Source organism: Somniosus microcephalus, chromosome 7 (assembly GCF_052327205.1).
Source record: "Somniosus microcephalus isolate GS21.2 chromosome 7, FLI_Smic_1.0, whole genome shotgun sequence".
Lineage (NCBI taxonomy): Eukaryota > Metazoa > Chordata > Chondrichthyes > Squaliformes > Somniosidae > Somniosus > Somniosus microcephalus.
The window spans coordinates 272,613,887-272,635,296 of NC_140993.1; the positions used below are offsets into that span (position 1 = coordinate 272,613,887).

Below are 21,410 nucleotides of genomic sequence, written 5' to 3' on the forward strand. Positions count from 1 at the left end.
AGTCACAAAAACAGCCTTCGACCATCACCCTCTGCCTCTTGCCACTGAGCCAATTTTGGATCCAATGTGCCAAATGTGCCTGGGATCCCATGGGCTCTTACTTTCTTGACCAGTCTCCCATGTGGGACTTTGTCAAAAGCCTTACTGAAGTCCATGTAGACTACATCAACTGCACTACCCTCATCCACACACCTAGTCACCACCTCGAAAAAGTCAATCAAATTGGTTAGACATGATCTCCCCCTGAGAAAGCCATAAAATCGTGTACAAACATATTGTGGGCACTGAGCATACAGTCAATTGTGCCCACACCAACAGACTACCAGCGTCAAGGCTGACAAAACATAGAGTGAGCCCCACATTAAATGAAAACTGTTTCATGAAGGGATTTAAAAGCTGTCTTCTAATGTTCAAGATGGACTTAAACTGATCAAGGTTTACTCTTACAATTTCTGATGTCATTGGAATTCAGATAAACAAATTATTTAAAAAAATGATGGGGTGGTTATGTGATGTGAACGTCACTGGCAAGGCCAGCATTTATTGTCCATCCCTAATTGGCCTTGAGAAGTTGGTGGTGAGCCGTCTTCTTGAACCGCTGCAGTCCGTGTGGTGAAGGTGCTCCCACAGTGCTGCTAGGGAGGGAGCGACGATGAAGGATCGGTGATATACTTCTAAGTCAGGATGGTGTGTGACTTGGAGGGGAACTTGGAGGTGGTGGTGTTCCCATGCGCCTGCTGCCCTTGTCCTTCTAGGTGGAAGAGGTCGCGGGATTGAGAGGTGCTGCCAAAGAAGCCTTGGCGAGTTGCTGCCGTGCATCTTGTAGATGGTACACACTGCAGCCATGGTACGCCGGTGGTGGAGGGAGTGAATGTTTAAGGTGGTGGTTGGGCTGTTTTGTCCTGGATGTTGTTGAGCTTCTTCAATGTTGTTGGAGCTGCACTCATCCAGGCAAGTGGAGAGTATTCCATCACACTCCTTACTTGTGCCTTGTAGATGGTGGAAAGGCTTTGGGGAGTCAGGAGGTGAGACAGAATACCTAGCCTCTGACCTGCTCTTGTTGCCATAGTATTTATGTAACTGGTCCAGTTAAGTTTCCGGTCAATGGTGACCCCCAGGATGTTGATGGTGGGGGATTCAGCGATGGTAATGCCGTTGAATGTCAAGGGACGGTGGTTAGACTCTCACTTGTTGGAGATAGTCATTGCCTGGCACTTCTGTGGCGCAAATGTGATCTGCCACTTATCAGCCCAAGCCTGAATGTCGTCCAGGTCTTGTTGCATGTAGGCATGGACTGCTTAATTATCTGAGGAGTTGTGAATGGCGCTGAACACTGTGCAGTCGTCAGCAAACATCCCCATTTCTGACCTTCTGATGGAGGGAAGGTCATTGATGAAGCAGCTGAAGATGGTTGGGCCTAGGATACTGCCCTGAGGAACTCCTGCAGCGATGTCCTGGGGCTGAGATGATTGACCTTCAACCACCACAGGCATCTTCCTTTGTGCTAGGTATGACTCCAGCCAGTGGAGAGTTTCCCCCCTGATTCCCATTGACTTCAGTTTTACGAGGGCTCCTTGATGCCAAACTCGGTCAAATACTGCCTTGATGTCAAGAGCAGTTACTCTCACCTCACCTCTGGAATTCAGCTCCTTTGTCCATGTTTGGACCAAGGCTGTAATGAGGTCAGGAGCCAAGTGGTCTTGGCGGAACCCAAACTGGGCATCAGTGAGCAGGCTATTGGTGAGTAAGTGCCGCCTGATAGCACTGTTGATGACACCTTCCATCACTTTGCTGATGATTGAGAGTAGTCTGATGGGGCAGTAATTGGCCGGATTGGATTTGTCCTGCTTTTTGTGGACAGAACATACCTGGGCACTTTTCCACATTGTCGGCTAGATGACAGTGTTGTAGCTGTACTGGAACAGCTTGGCTAGAGGCGCGCCTAGTTCTGGAGCACAAGTCTTCAGCACAATAGCCGGGATGTTGTCGGGGCCCACAGCCTTTGCTGTATCCAGTGCGCTCAGCCGTTTCTTGATATCACGTGGAGTGAATCGAATTGGCTGAAGTCTGGCTTCTGTGATGGTGGGGACCTCAGGAGTCAGCTGATATGGATCATTCACTTGGCACTTCTGGCTGAAGATGGTTGCAAACGCTTCAGCCTTGTCTTTTCCACTCACGTGCTGGGCTCCACCATCATTGAGGATGGGGATATTCATGGAGCCTCCTCCTCCCGTTAGTTGTTTAATGGTCCACCACCATTCACGACTGGATGTGGCAGGACTGCCGAGTTTTGATCTGATCCACTGATTGTGGGATCGCTTAGCTCTATCTATAGCATGCTGCTTCTGCTTTTTAGCCTGCATGTAGTCCTGTGTTGCAGCTTCCCCAGGTTGGCACCTCATTTTTAGGTATGCCTGGTGCTGCTCCTGGCATGCTCTTCTACACTCCTCATTGAACCAGGGTTGGTCCCCTGGCTTGGTGGCAATGGTAGAGTGAAGGATATGCCGGGCCATGAGGTTACAGATTGTGGTGGAATACAATTCTGCTGCTGCTGATGGTCCCCAGCGCCTCATGGATGCCCAGTTTTGAGCTGCTAGATCTGTTCTGAATCTATCCCATTTAGCACGGTGTCACACAACACAATAGAGGGTGTCCTCAGTGTGAAGACGGGACTTTGTCTTCACAGGGATTGTGCGGTGGTCATTGCTACCAATACCATTATGGACAGATGCATCTGCGACAGGTAGATTGGTGAGGACGAGGTCAAGTAGGTTTTTCCCTCGTGTTGGTTCTTTCACCACCTGTCGCAGGCCCAGACTGGCAGATATGTCCTTCAGGACTCGGCCAGCTCGGTCAGTAGTGGTGCTACTGAGCCACTCCTGGTGATGGACATTGAAGTCCCTCACCCAGAGTACATTCTGTGCCCTTGCTACTCTCAGTGCTTCTTCCAAGTGGTGATCAACATGGCGGAGTACTGATTCATCAGCTGAGAGAGGGCAGTAGGTGGTAATCAGCAGGAGGTTTCCTTGCCCATGCTTGACCTGAAGCCATGAGACTTCATGGGGTCCGGAGTCAATGTTGAGGACTCCCAGGGCCACTCCCTCCCGACTGTATACCACTGTGCTGCCACCCCTGGTGGGTCTGTCCTGCCGGTGGGACAGGACATACCCAGGGATGGTGATGGAGGAGTTTGGGACATTAGCTGTAAGGTATGATTCTGTGAGTGTGACTATGTCAGGCTGTTGTTTGACTAGTCTGTGGGACAGCTCTCCCAATTTTGGCACAAGTCCCCAGATGTTGGTGAGGAGGACTTTGCAGGGTCGACTGGGCTGGGTGTGCCGCTGTCGTGTCCGTAGCCGGTGCCGAGGTCGATGCCAGGTGGTCTGTCCAGTTTTATTATTATTATAATACACACGTACTGCCGAATAAATATAATTCTCCACATTACTTATAATAAGTTAGGTTGGCAAGTTTTACTATTTGAGACTCCAGACAACATAAATATCATATGAATGTTACTTATACATGGACAACGTGGTGAGAAGTGCTGGGCACAGCAAAAACCAGAACAGGTTCAGTTAACTTTCTTTATCCTGAAGCTTTTACAAAAGAACAAGATAGGTTGGTGTTCAGAACAAGCAAAGTGGCAAAAGAAACAGGAAGTGTGGAAATGGATGTCACCCAAGAGTCAGGAAACAGTATCACGCTGGTTTCATTGTTTATACTTCACTACAGCCAGAGTCATTATAGAAAAACTGAATTCATCATTGTGATAATAACTACACGCAAGTACAAAATGGTGAATGTGGGAGGCCTGGTGTCTTGGGCAGTCCATGGTGAACAGGATTCCAAATAACAACAGTAGAATTCAAATTCCAGGCTTGAACTTGATCTCTCTCAGTGGGCAAGTTTCAGTCATTCTAAAGCTTCAAATGGAGACCGTCACAGTATGGGAGGATAAAAACACCAGGATTAATCCTGCCCATACAAGTGCTATTACCCAACCATAGATCTGTACTCACCGTGGCCTTGGGGCAGTCCGCAGTCCCAGCCACTCTCCTCCTTCCCCTATTCCCCTCCATCCCCAGCTCTAAAAGAAAGTGGGGCAGAGGGTGGCAGCGGTATAGACTTAGAGAAAATTGGCATGAAAAGTCACCATTTAGCAGAAAGAACATAAGAACATAAGAAATAGGAGCAGGAATAGGCCACTAGGCCCCTCGAGCCTGCTCCGCCATTCAATAAGATCATGGCTGATCTTGGGCTCAAAGTCACTTCCCAGCCCATTCCCCATAACCCTTCACTCCCTTATCTTGTAAAAATTTGTCTATCTCCACCTTAAATGTATTTAATGACCCAGCCTCCATGGCTCTCTGGAGCAGAGAACTCCACAGATTTACGACCCTCTGAGAGAAGAAATTCCTCCTCATCTCAGTTCTAAAAGGGCGACCCTTTATTCTGAAACTGTGCCCCCGAGTTCTAGATTCCCCCACGAGGGGAAACATCCTCTCGGCATCTACCTTGTTGAGCCCCCTCAGTATCTTATATGTTTCAATAAGATCACCTCTCATTCTTCTAAACTCCAATGAGTATAGGACCAACCTGCTCAACCTTTCTTCATAAATCAACCCCCACATCTCAGGAATCAACTGTGTGAATCGTCTCTGAACTGCCACCAATGCAAGTATATCCTTCCTTAAATAAGGAGACCAAAACTGTACGCAGTACTCCAGGTGTGGTCTCACCAATACCCTGTACAGTTGTAGCAGGACTTCCCTGCTTTTATACTCCAACCCCCTTGAAATAAAGGCCAACATTCCATTTGCCTTTTTGATTACTTGCTGCACCTGCATGCTAACTTTTTGTGTTTCATGCACAAGGACCCCCAGGTCCCTCTGAACTGTAGCATTTTGTAATCTCTCTCCATTTAAATAATAGTTTGCTTTTTTATTTTTCCTGCCAAAGTGGATAACCTCACACTTCCCCACATTATACTCCATCTGCCAAATGTTTGCCCACTCACTTAGCCTGTCTATATCCATTTGCAGATTATTTGAGTCCTCTGCACAACTTGCTTTCCCACCCATCTTTGTATCATCCGCAAACTTGGCTACATTGCACTCGGTCCCTTCATCCAAGTCATTAATGTAGATTGTAAATAGTTGAGGCCCCAGCACCGATCCCTGTGACAACATTCCGGCAATAGTACTGAAGACTTGTGCTCCAGAACTAGCTGCACCCCTAGCCAAGCTGTTCCAGTACAGCTACAACACTGGCATCTACCCAGCAATGTGGAAAATTGCCCAAGTATGTCCTGTCTACAAAAAGCAGGACAAATCCGACCTGGCCAATTACCGTCCCATCAGTCTACTCTCAATCATCAGCAAAGTGATGGAAGGTGTCGTCGACAGTGCTATCAAGCGGCACTTACTCAGCAATAACCTGCTAACTGACGCCCAGTTTGGGTTCCGCCAGGGCCACTCAGCTCCTGACCTCATTACAGCCTTGGTCCAAACATGGACAAAAGAGCTGAACTCAAGAGGTGAGGTGAGAATGACTGCCCTTGACATCAAGGCAGCATTTGATCGAGTGTGGCATCAAGGAGCCCTAGCAAAACTGAAGTCAATGGGAATCAAGGGGAAAACTCTCCATTGGTTGGAATCATACCTAGCACAAAGGAAGTTGGCTGTGGTTGTTGGAGGTCATTCATCTCAATCACATGACATCACTGCAGGAGTTCCTCAGGGCAGTGTCCTAGGCCCAACCATCTTCAGCTGTTTCATCAATGACCTTCCCTCCATCATAAGGTCAGAAGTGGGGATGTTCGCTGATGATTGCACACTGTTCAGCACCATTCGAGACTCGTCAGATACTGACGCAGTCCGTGTCCATATGCAGCAAGACCTGGACAACATTCAGACTTGGGCTGACAAGTGGCAAATAACATTCGCACCACACAAGTGCCAGGCAATGACCATCTCCAACAAGTGAGACTCTAACCATCTCCCCTTGACATTCAATGGCATTACCATTGCTGAATCCCCCACAATCAACATCCTGGGGGTTACCATTGATCAGAAACTGAACTGGACCAGCCATATAAATACTGTGGCTACAAGAGCAGGCCAGAGGCTGGGAATTCTGCGGCGAGTGTCTCACCTCCTGACTCCCCAAAGCCTTTCCACCATCTACAGGGCACAAGTCAGGAGTGTGATGGAATACTCTCCACTTGCCTGGATGAGTGCAGCTCCAACAACACTCAAGAAGCTCGACACCATTCAGGATAAAGCAGCCCGCTTGATTGGCACTCCATCCACCACCTTCAACATTCACTCCCTCCACCACCGGTGCACTGTGGCTGCAGTGTGTACCATCTACAAGATGCACTGCAGCAACTCGCCAAAGCTCCTTCAACAGCACCTTCCAAACCCGCGACCTCTACCACTTAGAAGGACAAGGGCAGCAGACGCATGGGAACATCACCACCTACAAGTTCCCCTCCAAGCCACACACCATCCTGACTTGGACCTGTATCGCCGTTCCTTCACTGTCGCTGGGCCAAAATCCTGGAACTCCCTTCCTAACAGCATTGTGGGTGTACCTACACCATATGGACTGCAGCGGTTCAAGAAGGCGGCTCACCACCATCTTCTCAAGGGCAATTAGGGATGGGCACTAAATGCAGGCCTAGCCAGCGACGCCCACATCCCATCAATGAATAAAAAAACCAAAAAAAAACCCCACTAGTTACCGTTTGCCAACCGGAAAATGACTCATTTATCCCGACTCTGCATTCTGTTAGTTAGCCAATTCTCTATCCATGCTAATATATTACCCCCAATTCCATGAGCTCTTATTTTATGCAGTAACCTTTTATGTGGCACCTTATTGAATGCCTTCTGGAAATCCAAATACACCACATCCACTGGTTCACCCTTGTCCACCCTGCTCATTACATCCTCAAAGGACTCCAGCAAATTTTTTAAACATGATTTCCCTTTCATAAAACCATGCTGACTCTGCCTGACTGCATTATGATTTTCCAAATGCCCTGCTACTGCTTTCTTAATGAAGGACTCCAGCATTTTCCCAACGACAGATGTTAGGCTAACTGGTCTATAGTTTCCTGCTTTCTGTCTCCCTACTTTCTTAAATAGGGGTGTTACATTTGTGGTTTTCCAATCCGCTGGGACCTCTCCAGAGTCCAGGGAATTTTGGTATATTGCAACCAATGCATCCACTATCTCTGCAGCCACTTCTTTTAAGACCCTGGGATGCAGGCCATCTGGTCCAGGAGACTTGTCGTCTTTTAGTCCCATTATTTTACCAAATACTTTTTCCTTAATGATAGTGATTGTCATTAGTTCCCCCCTCCCTGTGGCCCCTTGATTATCCATTATTAGGATGTTGTTAGTGTCTTCTACCGTGAAGACAGATACAAAATATTTGTTCGGAGTCTCTGCCATTTCCCCGTTCCCCATTATTAATTCCCCAGTCTCATCCTCTAAGGGACCAACGTTTACTTTAGCTACTCTCTTCCTTTTTATATACCTGTAGGAGCTCTTACTATCTGTTTTAATATTTCTTGCCAGTTTACTCTCATAATTCATCTTCTCTCACTTTATTACTTTTTTAGTCATCCTTTGCTGGTTTTTAAAATTTTCTCAATCCTCTGGACTCCCACCAATCTTGACAACATTGTATGCCTTTGTTTTCAATTTGATACCATCCTTTACTTTCTTAGTTGGCCACGGATAGTGCTCCCTTCTCTTAAAATCTTTCTCTCACTGGAATATATTTCTGTTGAGAGTTATAAAATATCTCCTTAAATGTCCACCACTGCATTTCAACTGTCTTACCTTTTAATTTATTTTTCCAGTCCACTTTAGCCAGTTCTGCCCTCATGCCATTGTAATTGCCTTTGTTTAAGATCAGGACACTGGTTTGAGATACAACTTTCTTACCCTCCAACTGAATTTGAAATTCAACCATGTTATGATCACTCTTTTCTAGAGGATCCTTTACTATGAGATCATTTATTAATTCTGTCTCATTACACAGTACCAGATCCAAGATAGCCTGCTCCCTGGTTGGTTCCATCACATACTGTTCTAGGGAACCATCCCGGATACATTCTATGAACTCCTCCCCAAGGCTACCATGGCCACTCTGATTTGTCCAATCAATATGGAGATACAGTACTTTTTTTACAAGCCTCCATTATTTGTTGATTTATACTCTGTCCAACAGTATTGCTACTGTTCGGGGCCCTGTAGACTACGCCCACCAGAGACTTTTTCCCCTTATTATTTTTTATCTCCACCCAAACCGATTCTACATCTTGATCTAGACAGGACATTGACTAAAATTACAAAAAAGTTGAATAAAAAATACGAGCCAACATAAGTCAGCCAGTTTTTCTGTCGGGTTACAAAGGATATTTGGACCATACTTGCCATGCGATAGCAGTCTGTTATGTCACTGCAAAAACACTGGTATTCAAAGAAAACATTTCATGTTGAAGCCAAAACCACAACGGCAACAAAAATAAAAAACGAATAGTTAGTGTTAAGACAAACCCTGAGACTGAATGGGTTTTATTGAAGGAAACTGGCAGAACAGCTGACTGGAAGGTATGAAGATTGAAGAATTTAATGGCTGAACAGTTGGGGGACAGCATTTTATAAATTCCTTTTCCGCTGTTTTATGACACTCGATGTGATTTAACCACAGAAAATTAAACAGCACTTCCTCCCGCTGTTTGAAGTGCCAAATACTGTCTATCCAAACAGAGTGGAGCTGTGGTGTCCCAGTCTCTTAAACAATCTGTTCATCCTGATTTTTTTCCAGGTAAGTGCTGCATAGTATTAATCTTTCAAGTGATGAATTTCAGTTCAAAAGAAAAACTAACAAAGAAGTATTCTTAACCGTCATGATAAAGGATTACATCCCCTACTGCCATGTTACTAATGGGGTAGGAGGCATTCTACGCAAACGGAAATCCATCAAATACACTTTCACAAATACCTCAAAAGGAAATCTTTCACTTTTAGACCATACGATGCAACGGTGAGCCAATAGGAACACAGGGATAGGTCTCCAGACAGACGATTGTTCACGAACACACTCTACATATAACCATGCTGACCATGGGATTACAATGCATGAATTGTGTCACATGAATTTAGGACATTAGAGGGAGGAGGAAGGGGACAGCTTTTATACATGCTGACATAAATCGTGCTATTTATGTAGAAAGGACTTATGAAATATATACTGGGCGGCCTGCTGGTGGCGCTGTCCAGGGAGAGTATAAATACTCGAACACGGGCCCAGCTTGCTCAGGGGACATTTTGTAAATAGGAACTAGTGAAGGATAACTAGACTTCCATGTTGTGAAACAGTCGATTAAAGCCTTGTTTAATACTCTGACCAAGTGCCTAGTAGTTTTCTTACGTCGCTGCCATCAACAAACGTACCTGACATCCAATTTCAAATGAGCGGCTCAGCACAAAGAAATGGTCAGAAATGGTTTGAAGTGAAAATGGGTCTTCATGAACAATTGTTAAATTGGACATTTTCCAGCCTACTAACGTCTCAAAGAAATCTTGACGGTGGAATTCCTCATGTCGATAACTATTTTGGAAACCTTGTTTTAGGAAATCCTGTTTTATAACTTTCTTCACTGAACATAGGAAGAGGAGGAATTGACCTCACCTTGAATTTAAGAGAAAGTTGCTCCAGTCTTTCTTGTTCCTAGCCTGCGGGTGGGAGAATGCACACTGCACGCTGTGGTCTCTGTTGCACTAGTTGGTTTCTACTGCCCATATACTTGGGTTCCTCCGAAACTCAAAGCATCACCGTGCATGAGCAGGCACTCACACACACTGTGCTACACCACAGGCATCAGCAGTGACATTCCAAGTTTCAAAGGCAGTCAGAGCACCCATTGTGTTCAGTGTAACTTGGGGGGCGATCTTGCCAGCCCTGGGGAGGCGGGACTGCCGGGAAAATGGCAGAATCTGGGGGCGTGTACCCATCCCGGCCCCAACCCGCCTCCGTGCCCTCTTCCCAGGAGGCGGGTACCCGACCCGCGCCGGGTCCCGTCTCCTCGAGGCGGGAAGGGGATTAATGCCAATTAACTGCCTGTTAACAGATAGTCAACAGGCAGTTTTTTGGCTAATCCCTATTTTGAACCCTGAAGTGTGGGCTTCCCGATGGCTCCGAACCTCACCAGGGTCAGCGAGGCGGGCCGTCAGTCTGCGGAGGTCGGAGGGGCCGAGATGTCCGGTGTGCAGGTGAGTGATGGGTGTATGTGTGCAGAGGTAAGTGTGTGAGGCGTGTGTAAAGTGTTTTAATAAGTTTTACTTACCTTTACTTTCTCCTGCAGGCTTCCTCCCTTCAGGTCTCAGAGTCCCTGAGCTCACCGGCACAGAAAGCAGAATGGCCGCTGAACTGTCAAAAGCTGCAGCCTTCTGCTTTCTGCTCAGGAGAGATCTCTAACTGAGTCTGAGTAGAAGGACTCCAGTTAGAGGACAGATTGTCAGTGTTTGACAGCTTCACAGAGCTGTCAAACGCTGACATTTCATCTGTCAAAAGCTCTCGACAAATGAAACGTCACTCGCTGACGTCACCTGTAACCGGCTTTCCCTTAATTGGCCCGCTAGACCCGCTGGGCGGGCTTAACAAGGTCAATCAAGGGAAGATAGCGTGGGTTGGCCACAAGTCGATGGAGGCGGGACTAAAACCCGACAAGTGGGAGCTCCGCCTCCAAAATCTCCCCACTGACAAAATCCAGCCCTTGGTCTCACACAGGTTACACAAACCCATTGGTCACCGGCCACTGATCCAAGGCTTGCGCTGGTCTGCAGCTGCATGCAGCAGGTCCAAGTCACATCATGACCCTGCGGCAGCATCCTCTCTCCTCCCGGTGTTACGATGGAGTTACTCCAGCAACTTGCAGAGGTCTTGGAGGGGCAAACGCAATCGGCCCTTCTCGAGAAGTGTGGCTGCTCTGCAACCAGCAAAAAAACTGCATCAGAAAAACTAGAGAGTAAATTACCTCGAGATTTCTCCCACTCCACCGCTGTGGCTTCGGCGGAGACCACGTGGAAATGGGGTTTCCGACGAACTAACAGCAGCAGGGTGGGAGAAACCCTGAGGTAATTCACCCCACTAGTGCAGCAGGATAATCAAATTGTCATCTGGTGGCATAAGCAGATCAGGCAGTACCAGACAGAGATTTGGTCACATTTGGTATATGATTTTCTACATGATAAGTGCTTTGCTTGGTTGATGACATGCCTCCTACTGAGTCAGATGGGCTCAGGTTCAATCCCCACTCCAGGATGTCATTATATACCCTCGGCTGGGAATTCCAGGCAGTACCACTAACGGAGTGCTGCACTGTCGAGGAGGTGCTGTGTTTTGGTGAGATGTTAAACCGAGGCCTGGTTTAAATGGGCCGAGAACGTTCCGTGGCACAATTTTAAAACAGCAGCAAGAGGGCAGTAATCACAAAAAAATTAAACAGCACTCCCTCCCTCTGCTGCCCCATGCACCAGCCTGTGGTGTTCTCCCCATTCACTCTAACGGGTGCAGAATCGTGGGCTGTTGAGCAAAGAAGCAACAAACCACGACCATACTATCCAAACATTACAGATAAGCCACAGAGTCCCAGTCCTTTGAGCATTCTGTCTGCTCCGGTAACTTTTTTTCCAATAAATGCTATTAACCTTTCAAGTACTGAATCACAGTTCAAAATAATAATAATAATCATAATCAACTTTATTGTCATTGTTAGTGCACAAGTGCAGTACAACGAAATGTAGGCTTGCGGCTCCCGAGAGTGTACATTTAGATTAAGGAAAGTCCTTAACTGAGAATGAAATATTCTTAATTGCCACGGTAATGAAGTGAGTTACATACTGGTAATGAAACAAGCATTTACACAACCAGGAATGAAAGAGCTACATTCACACCCTGTATGACGGTGGGACAGGGTCCTTCTATTCAATCTAAGACCCATCAAACTTTATCAAATAAAAGAATTGTGGGGGGGGTGATTTTCCAGGTGGCGGTAATGTTTCGATGGACTAATGATACCCAGAACCAGTTGGTCTTGTGAATGGAGCTCACTATGTCCTGCTGTAGACTTATGAAGACTGATTTTAACTTTTGCTGGTGGCAGTAATCGGGCGGTAGTGGATCAGTAATGGTGACCATGAATCACTGTTCTATACCCGGCGGACCGTCCATTACCACCTGTTTTCTGTTGAAATAGAATTTTACACCCATGACGTTGGGAACCAGGTACGGTAAACGTATGCCTATTCTCCATTCTCTCAGTTTATACAGAGACTGCATACTCAAACAAACACGGAAAGGAAACATGCAAGATGATAAGCAGAACAGCCCTTAAGCTGGATTAAATCTTAACAGATCTGTCTTAGTTTTTGACAATGAAAATGATGCTTGCCATTCGATGTGTTTATTTTGGTTTGTAAATACTATAGCGAGGCACTTTGAAATGATAGGCTCAATATGCTTTGCCCATTCCACTTGAGGCTATGGCAGTAATTTTCCAACCTGACGAGAAGCCTCGCTCACCATATGTACGTATTGGTGATCTGGGCACACACCACATATGAGTGATCATTCAAATTATGGGGTGAAGGATCATGCGCAACAATGCACTCAAACTTTCAACATGGACTGCCACTGAGTGAGGTTCCCTTCCTGAAAAATAGGGCCTCATGTTTTCCTCTGTGCATTAATTTTGACAGACCTATATAAACGGGACTATAATATCAGTAGAAAGTGATACCAACTGCTTTTTACTGCTACACTAAGCCTTGTTAAATACTGCAATGTTCAACACAGTCAGCGACTTGGGCATGGCAGAGGAGACGTCGCTAAAGACTTGCAGGGATAGCCAACCATCTACACTATCAGTAGAAATTAGCGAAAATATATCTTTTTGCTTGTTAAGTCCTCGTCTAGGTCAGTTTGTGCAGAATTTCATGGAGAGGCGGAGATATAAACTAAACGGGAGTCCTGAACTCCAGCTCAGAACTGGCCCCTCTATCGTGTGGTCTAAGACAACAGGTTGATCTTTACAGTGGAAGTTCTTTCTGGGACAGAAAGGACACCTTCTGATGACACTACATCAGATGTTCTTCTGGAAGAGGTACAGCAGAGGAAGGTTGCTATATCTGCGGCAGAGTTCGACCTTCCTTGTGTGTGCAAATGTGGAGCATGAAGCAGGGCGTGGTGGATAGAGTCAATATTGTCCTCTACGTCCATAGATCATGGGAGCAGCTGAGGAAGACATTTTGTGCCTCTATACCCTGTGACATGAATCTTGTCATTAATGTGGAAATGACTTATGAAATAATGCTGGGTGGCCTGCAGGTGGCGCTGTCCAGGGAGAGTATAAATACTCGGGCACGGGTCCAGCTTGCGCAGGACATTCTTTAACAGGAACTAGTGAAGGACACAACTACATCTCCATGTTGTAAAACAGTTGATTAAAGCTTTGTTTAACGCTTAGACCAAGTGCCTAGTAGTTTTCTTATGTCATCCTGTGCATTTCCACCACCCTCTCCTCCTTTAAGACTATCCTTAAAGCCAAGTTTTGGTCACCCCTCCTAATATCTCCTTCTTTGGCTCAGCATTCATTGTTTTTTATTACAACTCTATAACGCACGTTGGGATGTTCTTCTATGTTAAATGTACTATAGAAATATAGGTTGTTGTTCAGGAACAGTTTGTCAACTCTGATTAAATAAAGTATGGTTGAAAATGCAAATTAAATATATGCTCATATTATACATGTCACAAGCATTGTGCCCCAAACATGGGAGGCACTTACATAATCACTTTTCAGATCAAAACCTTCCTATAAGAACATAAGATATAGGAGCAGGAGTCGGCCATTTGGCCCTTCGAGCCTGCTCTGCCATTCAATGAGATCATGGCTGATCTTCTGCCTCAACTCCATTCACCGGCCCTATCGCCATATCCCTTGATGCCTTTACTAGTCAGAAATCTATCGACTTCTGTTTTGAATATACCCAATGACTGAGCCTCCACAGCCCTCTGGGGTAGAGAATTCCAAAGATTCACCACCCTCTGTGTGAAGAAATTTCTTCTCATCTCAGTCCTGAATGGCCTACCCTTTATCCTGAGGCTGTGGCCCCTGGTTCTAGACTCCCCAGCCAAGGGAAACATTCTCCCAGCATCCATCCTATCAAGCCCTGTAATAATTTTGTATGCTTCAATGGGATCCCCTCTCATTCTTCTGAATTCAAGAGAACACAGGCCTAGTTTACTCAATCTCTTCTCATACGACAGTCCCACCATCCCAGGAATCAATCTCGTGAACCTTCGTTGCACTCCCTCTATGGCAAGTATATCCTTCCTTAGGTAAGGAGACCAAATTGTACACAGTACTCCAGGTGTGGTCTCACCATGGCCCTATATAATTAGAGTAAGACTTCTTTACTCCTGTACTCAAATCCTCTTGTAATGAAGGCCAGCATACCATTTACCTTCCTAATGACTTGCTGCACCTGCACATTCACTTTCAGTGACTCATGTACAAGGACACCCAGGTCCCTTTGAGCATCTGCACTCCCCAATCTTTCACCATTTAGGAAATACTCTGCCTTTCTGTTTTTTCTACCAAAGTGGATAACTTCACATTTATCCACATTACATTCCATCTGCCATGTTCTTGCCCACTCACTGAGCCTGTCGAGATCCCCTTGAAGCCTCTTCACAGCCTCTTCACAACTGACACTGCCACTTCGCTTTGTATCGTCAGCAAATTTGGAAATGTTACATTTAGTCCCCTCAACCAAATCATTGATATAGATTGTGAATAGCTGGGGCACCGATCCTTGCGGTACCCCACTAGTCACAGCCTGCCATCCTGAAAAAGACCCATTTATCCCTAGTCTTTGTTTTCTGCCTGTTAACCAATTCTCAATCCATGCTAGTATATTACCCCCAATTCCATGTGCCCTAATATTGTTCACCAACCTCTTGTGTGGGACCTTATCGAAGGCCTTCTGAAAATCCAGATACACCACATCTACCAGTTCCCCTTTGTCTACTCCACTCGTTGCATCCTCAAAGAGCTCCAATAGGTTTGTCAAACAGGATTTCCCTTTCATAAATCCATGTTGATTCTGCCCAATCTTATTATTAGTTTCTAAGCGCCCAGTTATTGCATTCTTTATAATAGATTCCAGCATTTTCCCAACTACTGGTGAGAGACTAACAGGTCTGTAGTTCCCCATTTTCTCTCTCTCTCCTTTCTTAAATAGTGGGGTTACATTTGCCATCCTCCAATCTGCAGGAACCGTTCCAGAATCTATAGAATTTTGGAAGATGACAACCAATGCGTCCACTATTCCAATGGCCAGCTCTTTCAAAACCCTAGGATGTAGGTCATCCGGTCCTTGGGATTTATCGGCTTTTCGTCCCATTAATTTTGCTAGTACTGTTTTTTTACTAATAATAATTTCTCAGTTCCTCATTCTCGTCACACCCTTGGTTTTCTCGTATATCTGGGAGGTTTTTTGTGTCTTACTCCGTGAAGACAGAAACAAAGTAGTTATTTAATTTCTCTGCCATTTCCTCATTCCCCATTATAAATTCTCCCGTCTCTGACTGTAAAGGACCTACATTTACCTTCGCCAGTCTTTCCCTTTTCACATACCTATACAAGCTTTTACAATCTGTTTTTACATTTTTCGCTAGTTTGTGCTCATATTCCATTTTCACTTTCTTTATCAATTTCTTGGTCCCCCTTTGCTGATTTCTAAAAAGATCCCAATCCTCAGGCTGACTGCTTTTTCTGGCAACTTTATAAGCTTCCTCCTTTGACTTAATACTAGCTTTAATTTCTTTTGTTAGCCATGGTTGGATCACTTTTCCTTTTGGGTTTTTATGCCCTAGAGGAATATATGTTTGTTGCAAATTATGCATTATTTCCTTGAATGTTAGCCATTGTATATCCACCTTCATACCTTTTAATGTAATGTAAAATTCAATCCTATTATGGTCACTTGTCCCTAAAGGCCCCTTTACCACAAGATTATTGATTAGCCCTTTCTCATTACACAGTACCAGATCCAGAATAGCCTGTTCCCTGGTTGGTTCCTCCACATACTGATCCAGGAAACCATCTCGCATGAATTCCAAAAATTCGTCCTCCACACCATTACTGGTAATTTGATTTGCTCAGTCAATATGTAGATTAAAGTCCCCCATGATTACCGTATTGCCCTTGTTACATGCACTTCTAATCTCTTGATTGATACTGTGCCCTACATTACCATTACTGTTTGGTGGCTTATACATGTCTGTAATGCTTCAGCTTGAACTTTGTAGCTGGTACCGAGAAATGCCTCTCATATCACACCGAACTGTTAATTGTTGTGCCATCAAGTCAAAATCCCACCGGAGCAACGTGCACGCTGTGTAGTCCTCCAATCACACAGGGTGGGATATAGACAGGTGTGGTAGTAAAGGCAGTGATGATTAGGCAGGTCGTGTGGTTTATGGAGCCAATATATTGTGGATAGGACCCGAGGACTGATCATGCAGGGGTACATTTGCAGATTTTAGTAAAAGTCCCATCAATCAATAATTGACACACCAGTCTTCTGAGTTGCACAATGCCCACAACCATTTCCTCCTCCTCCTCCTCCTCCTGCTCCCCCTCCTCCTCCTCCTCCTGCTCCTCCTCCACCTCCTCCTCCTCCTCCTCCACCTCCTCCCCTCCTCCTACTGCTCCTCCTCCTCCTCCTCCTCCTGCTCCTCCTCCTCCTGCTCCTACTCCTCCCCCTCCTCCTGCTCCTCCTCCTCCTCCTGCTCCTTCTCCTCCTCCTCCTCCTCCTACTGCTCCTCCTCCTCCTGCTCCTCCTCCTCCTACTCCTTCTCCTCCTCCTACTGCTCCTCCTCCTCCGCCAAGATCACAGGCTGATCCTTCAGCTGAACAGTTTCCCCTCTCTGGGTAGCAAAATTATGCGCTCTATATATAACAGAAGCAGATCATTTCTGGCAGCTTCTCAGACTTAAAGAGCATTACCTGCCCTAATCTCTCCAAACAGCGAAATCTCAGCTTTACCGTGTCAAGTGTATGTTCTACCAAAGTTAGAATGGATACAGGAGCTTGCTGAAATGGCCATGCTCTAGAATGTCTCTGAATGGGTAAATAAGATGGGCCCTAATGGCCTTCATCCTTAATTATTTTGTGAACACCTTCTAAATGGAATAAAATGTTATGGGGGGAAAATGGAGTCACACCCCCTTTGGGGAACTAACTTCGCTGAAGAAATTCAAGAGGGAAGCGGAGTGCTACTGGAAGCGCCCCGCATCCCTCTTGGGGCGCTGCAAGTGAATATCGCGGCGCGGTACTGCAGGCCTTCCTCCCCTTCTTAAAGGGCCATCAGGGATCGGAGTGCCGGCATAAGAGCCCGGCACTCAAGACAGGTGCCGGGCTCACGGAGCGCAGCCGGCACTCAGAGGAGGCTGGGGACAGCAGAGGGGGCAGGTGCCGGCAGGCGGCCAGCAACAAAAATGGCCACCCACACCTCCCCTTTAATTGGCGCCACCCCGGCCGCAGGTAGGCCCCCCCTGACCCCGTCGGACACAGCATCCGGCGGTATGTCAGGGGGCGCTACCGAAGATCGTGGTCGTGGGCGCGAGCGGGGTGCTGCGTACGGCGATGACGTCGTCTCCGGAGGTGCAGCGCCGTGAGGCGCTAACGGTTACCGCCGCCGCTAACCTCCCGCTGAATTTCGCAGGAGGCGTTAGTGGCGCCGCGCCCGGGCACTAGTTGCTTTACGCCCCATTAGCGCCCTCTTAGGGCGCTAACAGGAGGCGCAAAGCAACTGAATTTTTAGGCCTATAGGTTTTAGCTCCGCCTCACCATATCTCTTTATATTTCGTGCTTTACCTCAAAAAATTAGCCAGGCATTAATCAGCATTAGAATTCTGTATTATAACATTTCCTTTAATACTGAACATATATAAAGAGCTAACTCTTGGCAAAGCCTGATCTAATAAACAACATACCACTCAATTAAATGAAAAGCTATGTTGGGCAGTTATTGTTGATCTGAATTGTTGTTCACAGTGGCTTGTGGCAGCTGTAGAGATGGTTTGCACCCGGTCACATACCTGGACAGCAGCAGCTTGCCACGAAGCTGCAGATCAGCGGCACAGTCATCGGATAAGCAGTTTCTTTCAAAAACAGTCTGTAAAATGAAGAAGAAATCAAGGCTCAGTCAGGCCACATATTGAAAGCAGTATGCTGCACTGATAGGAGTTGTGCTGAAAGGTGAAATGCATCAGTTTAGAAGGATAAAACAAACTATGCTTTGCAGTTGTATTTTGTGTTTTTTGAGGCAGTCCTAATTTTCACCTCTGCGCCCCAATTTACCCTCCCTCCCTCCCCATTTGTCCCTGAGTGTCAGCCCTGGCTCACTGGGTAGCACTCTCTCTCTTGCCTCTGCATCAGAAGGTCGTGGGTTCAAGTCCCACTCCAGAGACTTGAGCACAAAAATCTAAGCTGACACTGCAGTGCAGTGTTGAGGGAATGCCGCACTGTCGGAACTTCTGTCTTTTGGATGAGATGTTAAACTGAGGTCCCGTTTGCTCTTTCAGGTGGACGTGAAAGATCCCATGGCTACCATTTCGAAGAAGAACAGGGGGAGTTCTCCCCGGTGTCCTGGGGCCAATATTTATCCCTCAACCAACATCACTAAAACAGATTATCTGGTCCTTATCACATGGCTGTTTGTGGGAGCTTGCTGTGCGCAAATTGGCTGCCGTGTTTCCTACATTACAACAGTGACTACACGTCAAAAAGTACTTCATTGGCTGTAAAGCGCTTTGGGACGGCAGGTGGTCGTAAAAGGCGCTATAGAAATGCAAGCCCTTTCTTTCATTGTATCTCAATTTTTAGTGTTGCACAAATATAAAAATGTTCTGTTTAAAGAAAGGTTTTGCCGTCTGCAATCAACAACCTCAAGCCCACTGACCTATCAACCAATCATCCTCCTTCAGCACTAATCTAATCTCTTCATTTGCTCATCCTCTTCTTCTGATCCACCCTCATCCAAATTGCAGTCTTACCCAGACTACTTTGCCCTGCTCCCTGGTCATGACCCTATCCAGTCTTCCATTTAGAAGAAGCTAAATATCTAATTTAACATGTCAGAATAGTGGAATGAGCAGTTAGGAATATACATGACACCGCACTCAAACATTCAATGGGCTCCTTTAGAATGACTATACTTGTGGTATTGAAGGTTGTAATAACCTATGGGACAACAGCAAAGTCTGCAGCAAATTGAATTTCTTAGACTAAATATAGCTTTTGGTGATTTTGGGCATTTGGTGAAGAGGGCAATCTATGTAACCACTATGTTCCTAGTAATTTTACAGCATCTCAACTGTCTCATTGAGCAAAATAACATAAAATCAGCACTTTTTTCAGTTATGGACTGCCAGCACTCATTCTAATTATGCATGAAAGAACTAAATTGCCCGTGCAATTCGAATATGTTGGCTCACTCTTAGCAAAATGTTAAAATCAGCTTTTTTGCTTGTTTCAGATCATACGGAAACATATAACAACTCCAACATGACTGAACAAGGTGGGGCTTTCATTTCAGACATTCTGAAATTATAGAAACATAGAAGATAGGAGCAGGAGTAGGCCATTCGGCCCCTCGAGCCTACTCTGTCATTCAATGAGATCATGGCTGATCATCCAAACTCAGTACCCTGTCCCTGCCTTCTCCCCATACCCCTTGATCCCTTTAGCCTTAAGAAATATATCTAACTCCTTCTTGAATATATTTAATGAATTGGCCTCAACTGCCTTCTGTGGTAGAGAATTCCACAGGTTCACCACTCTCTGGGTGAAGAAATTCCTCATCTCTGTCCTAAATGGCTTACCCCTTATCCTTAGACTGTGACCCCTGGTTCTGGACTCCCCGCCATCGGGAACATCCTTCCTGCATCTAGTCTGTCCAGTCCTGTTAGAATTTTATAAGTTTCAATGAGATCCCCTCTCATTCTTCTAAACTCCAGCGAGTATAAGCCCAATCGACCCAATCTCTCCTCATACGTCATTCCTGCCATCCCAGGTATCAGCCTGGTGAATCTTCGCTGCACTCCCTCCATGGCAAGAACATCCTTCCTCAGGTAAGGCGACCAAAACTGCACACAATACTCAAGGTGTGGTCTCACCAAGGTCCTGTATAACTGCAGCAAGACGTCCTTGTTCCTGTACTCGAACTCTCTCGCTACGAAGACCAACATACCATTTGCCTTCTTAACCGCCTGCTGCACCTGCATGCTTACCTTCAGCGACTGGTGCACAAGGACACCCAGGTCTTGTAGCACTTCCCCTTCTCCCAATCTATTGCCATTCAGATAGTAATCTGTCGTCTTGTTTTTGCCACCAAAGTGGATAACCTCACATTTATCCACATTATACTGCATCTGCCATGCATCTGCCCAATCACCCAACCTGTCCAAATCATACTGGAGTTTCTCAGCATCCTCCTCACAGCACACACGCCCACCCAGCTTTGTGTCGTCTGCAAACTTGGAGATATTACATCTAGTTCCCTCGTCTAGATCATTAATATATATTGTGAATAGCTGGGGTCCTAGCACCGATCCCTGTGGTAACCCACTAGTCACTGCCTGCCACTCGGAAAAAGACCCGTTTATTCCAACTCTTTGCTTCCTGTCTGCCAGCCAGTTCTCTATCCAAGTCAGTACCTTGCCCCCAATCCCATGTGCTTTAACTTTACACGCTAATCTCTTATGCAGGACCTTATCGAAAGCCTTCTGAAAGTCCAAATGCACCACATCCACTGGTTCTCCCTTATCTATTCTACCAGTTACATCCTCAAAAAATTCCAGTAGATTAGTCAAGCACGATTTACCTTTTGTAAATCCATGTTGACTTTGTCCGATCCTGTCAATGTTTTCCAAGTGCTCTGCTATTACATCTTTTATAATGGACTCTAGCATTTTCCCCACTACCAATGTCAGGCTTACCGGTCTATAATTCCCCGTTTTCTCTCTACCACCTTTTTTGAACAGTGGGGTAACATTAGCTACCCTCCAATCCATGGAAACTGTTCCAGAATCTATCGAATTTTGGAAGATGACCAGCAATGCATCTACTATTTCTAGGGCCACTTCCTTAAGTACTCTAGGATGTAGATTATCAGGCCCTGGGGATTTATCGGCCTTCAATCCCATCAATTTCCTTAACACCATTTCCCTACAAATACTGATTTCATTCAGTTCCTCCCTCTCATTAGACTATGTTCCCCAACATCTCCGAGAGGTTATTTGTGTCCTCCTTTGTG

The 21,410-nt window shown here is 45.9% G+C and overlaps 1 protein-coding gene across 2 annotated transcripts in view; it reads right to left on the reverse strand.

Annotated features, from left to right (window-relative positions):
• Positions 1-21,410, reverse strand: part of itga9 (integrin, alpha 9) — a 539,537-nt gene that overhangs the window by 187,621 nt on the left and 330,506 nt on the right. For both annotated transcript variants that reach the window (XM_085993779.1, XM_085993778.1), the window contains one exon: positions 18,193-18,269. In XM_085993779.1, coding sequence (XP_085849905.1) covers positions 18,193-18,269 — 77 coding nt within the window. The remainder of the gene's footprint in view (positions 1-18,192; positions 18,270-21,410) is intronic.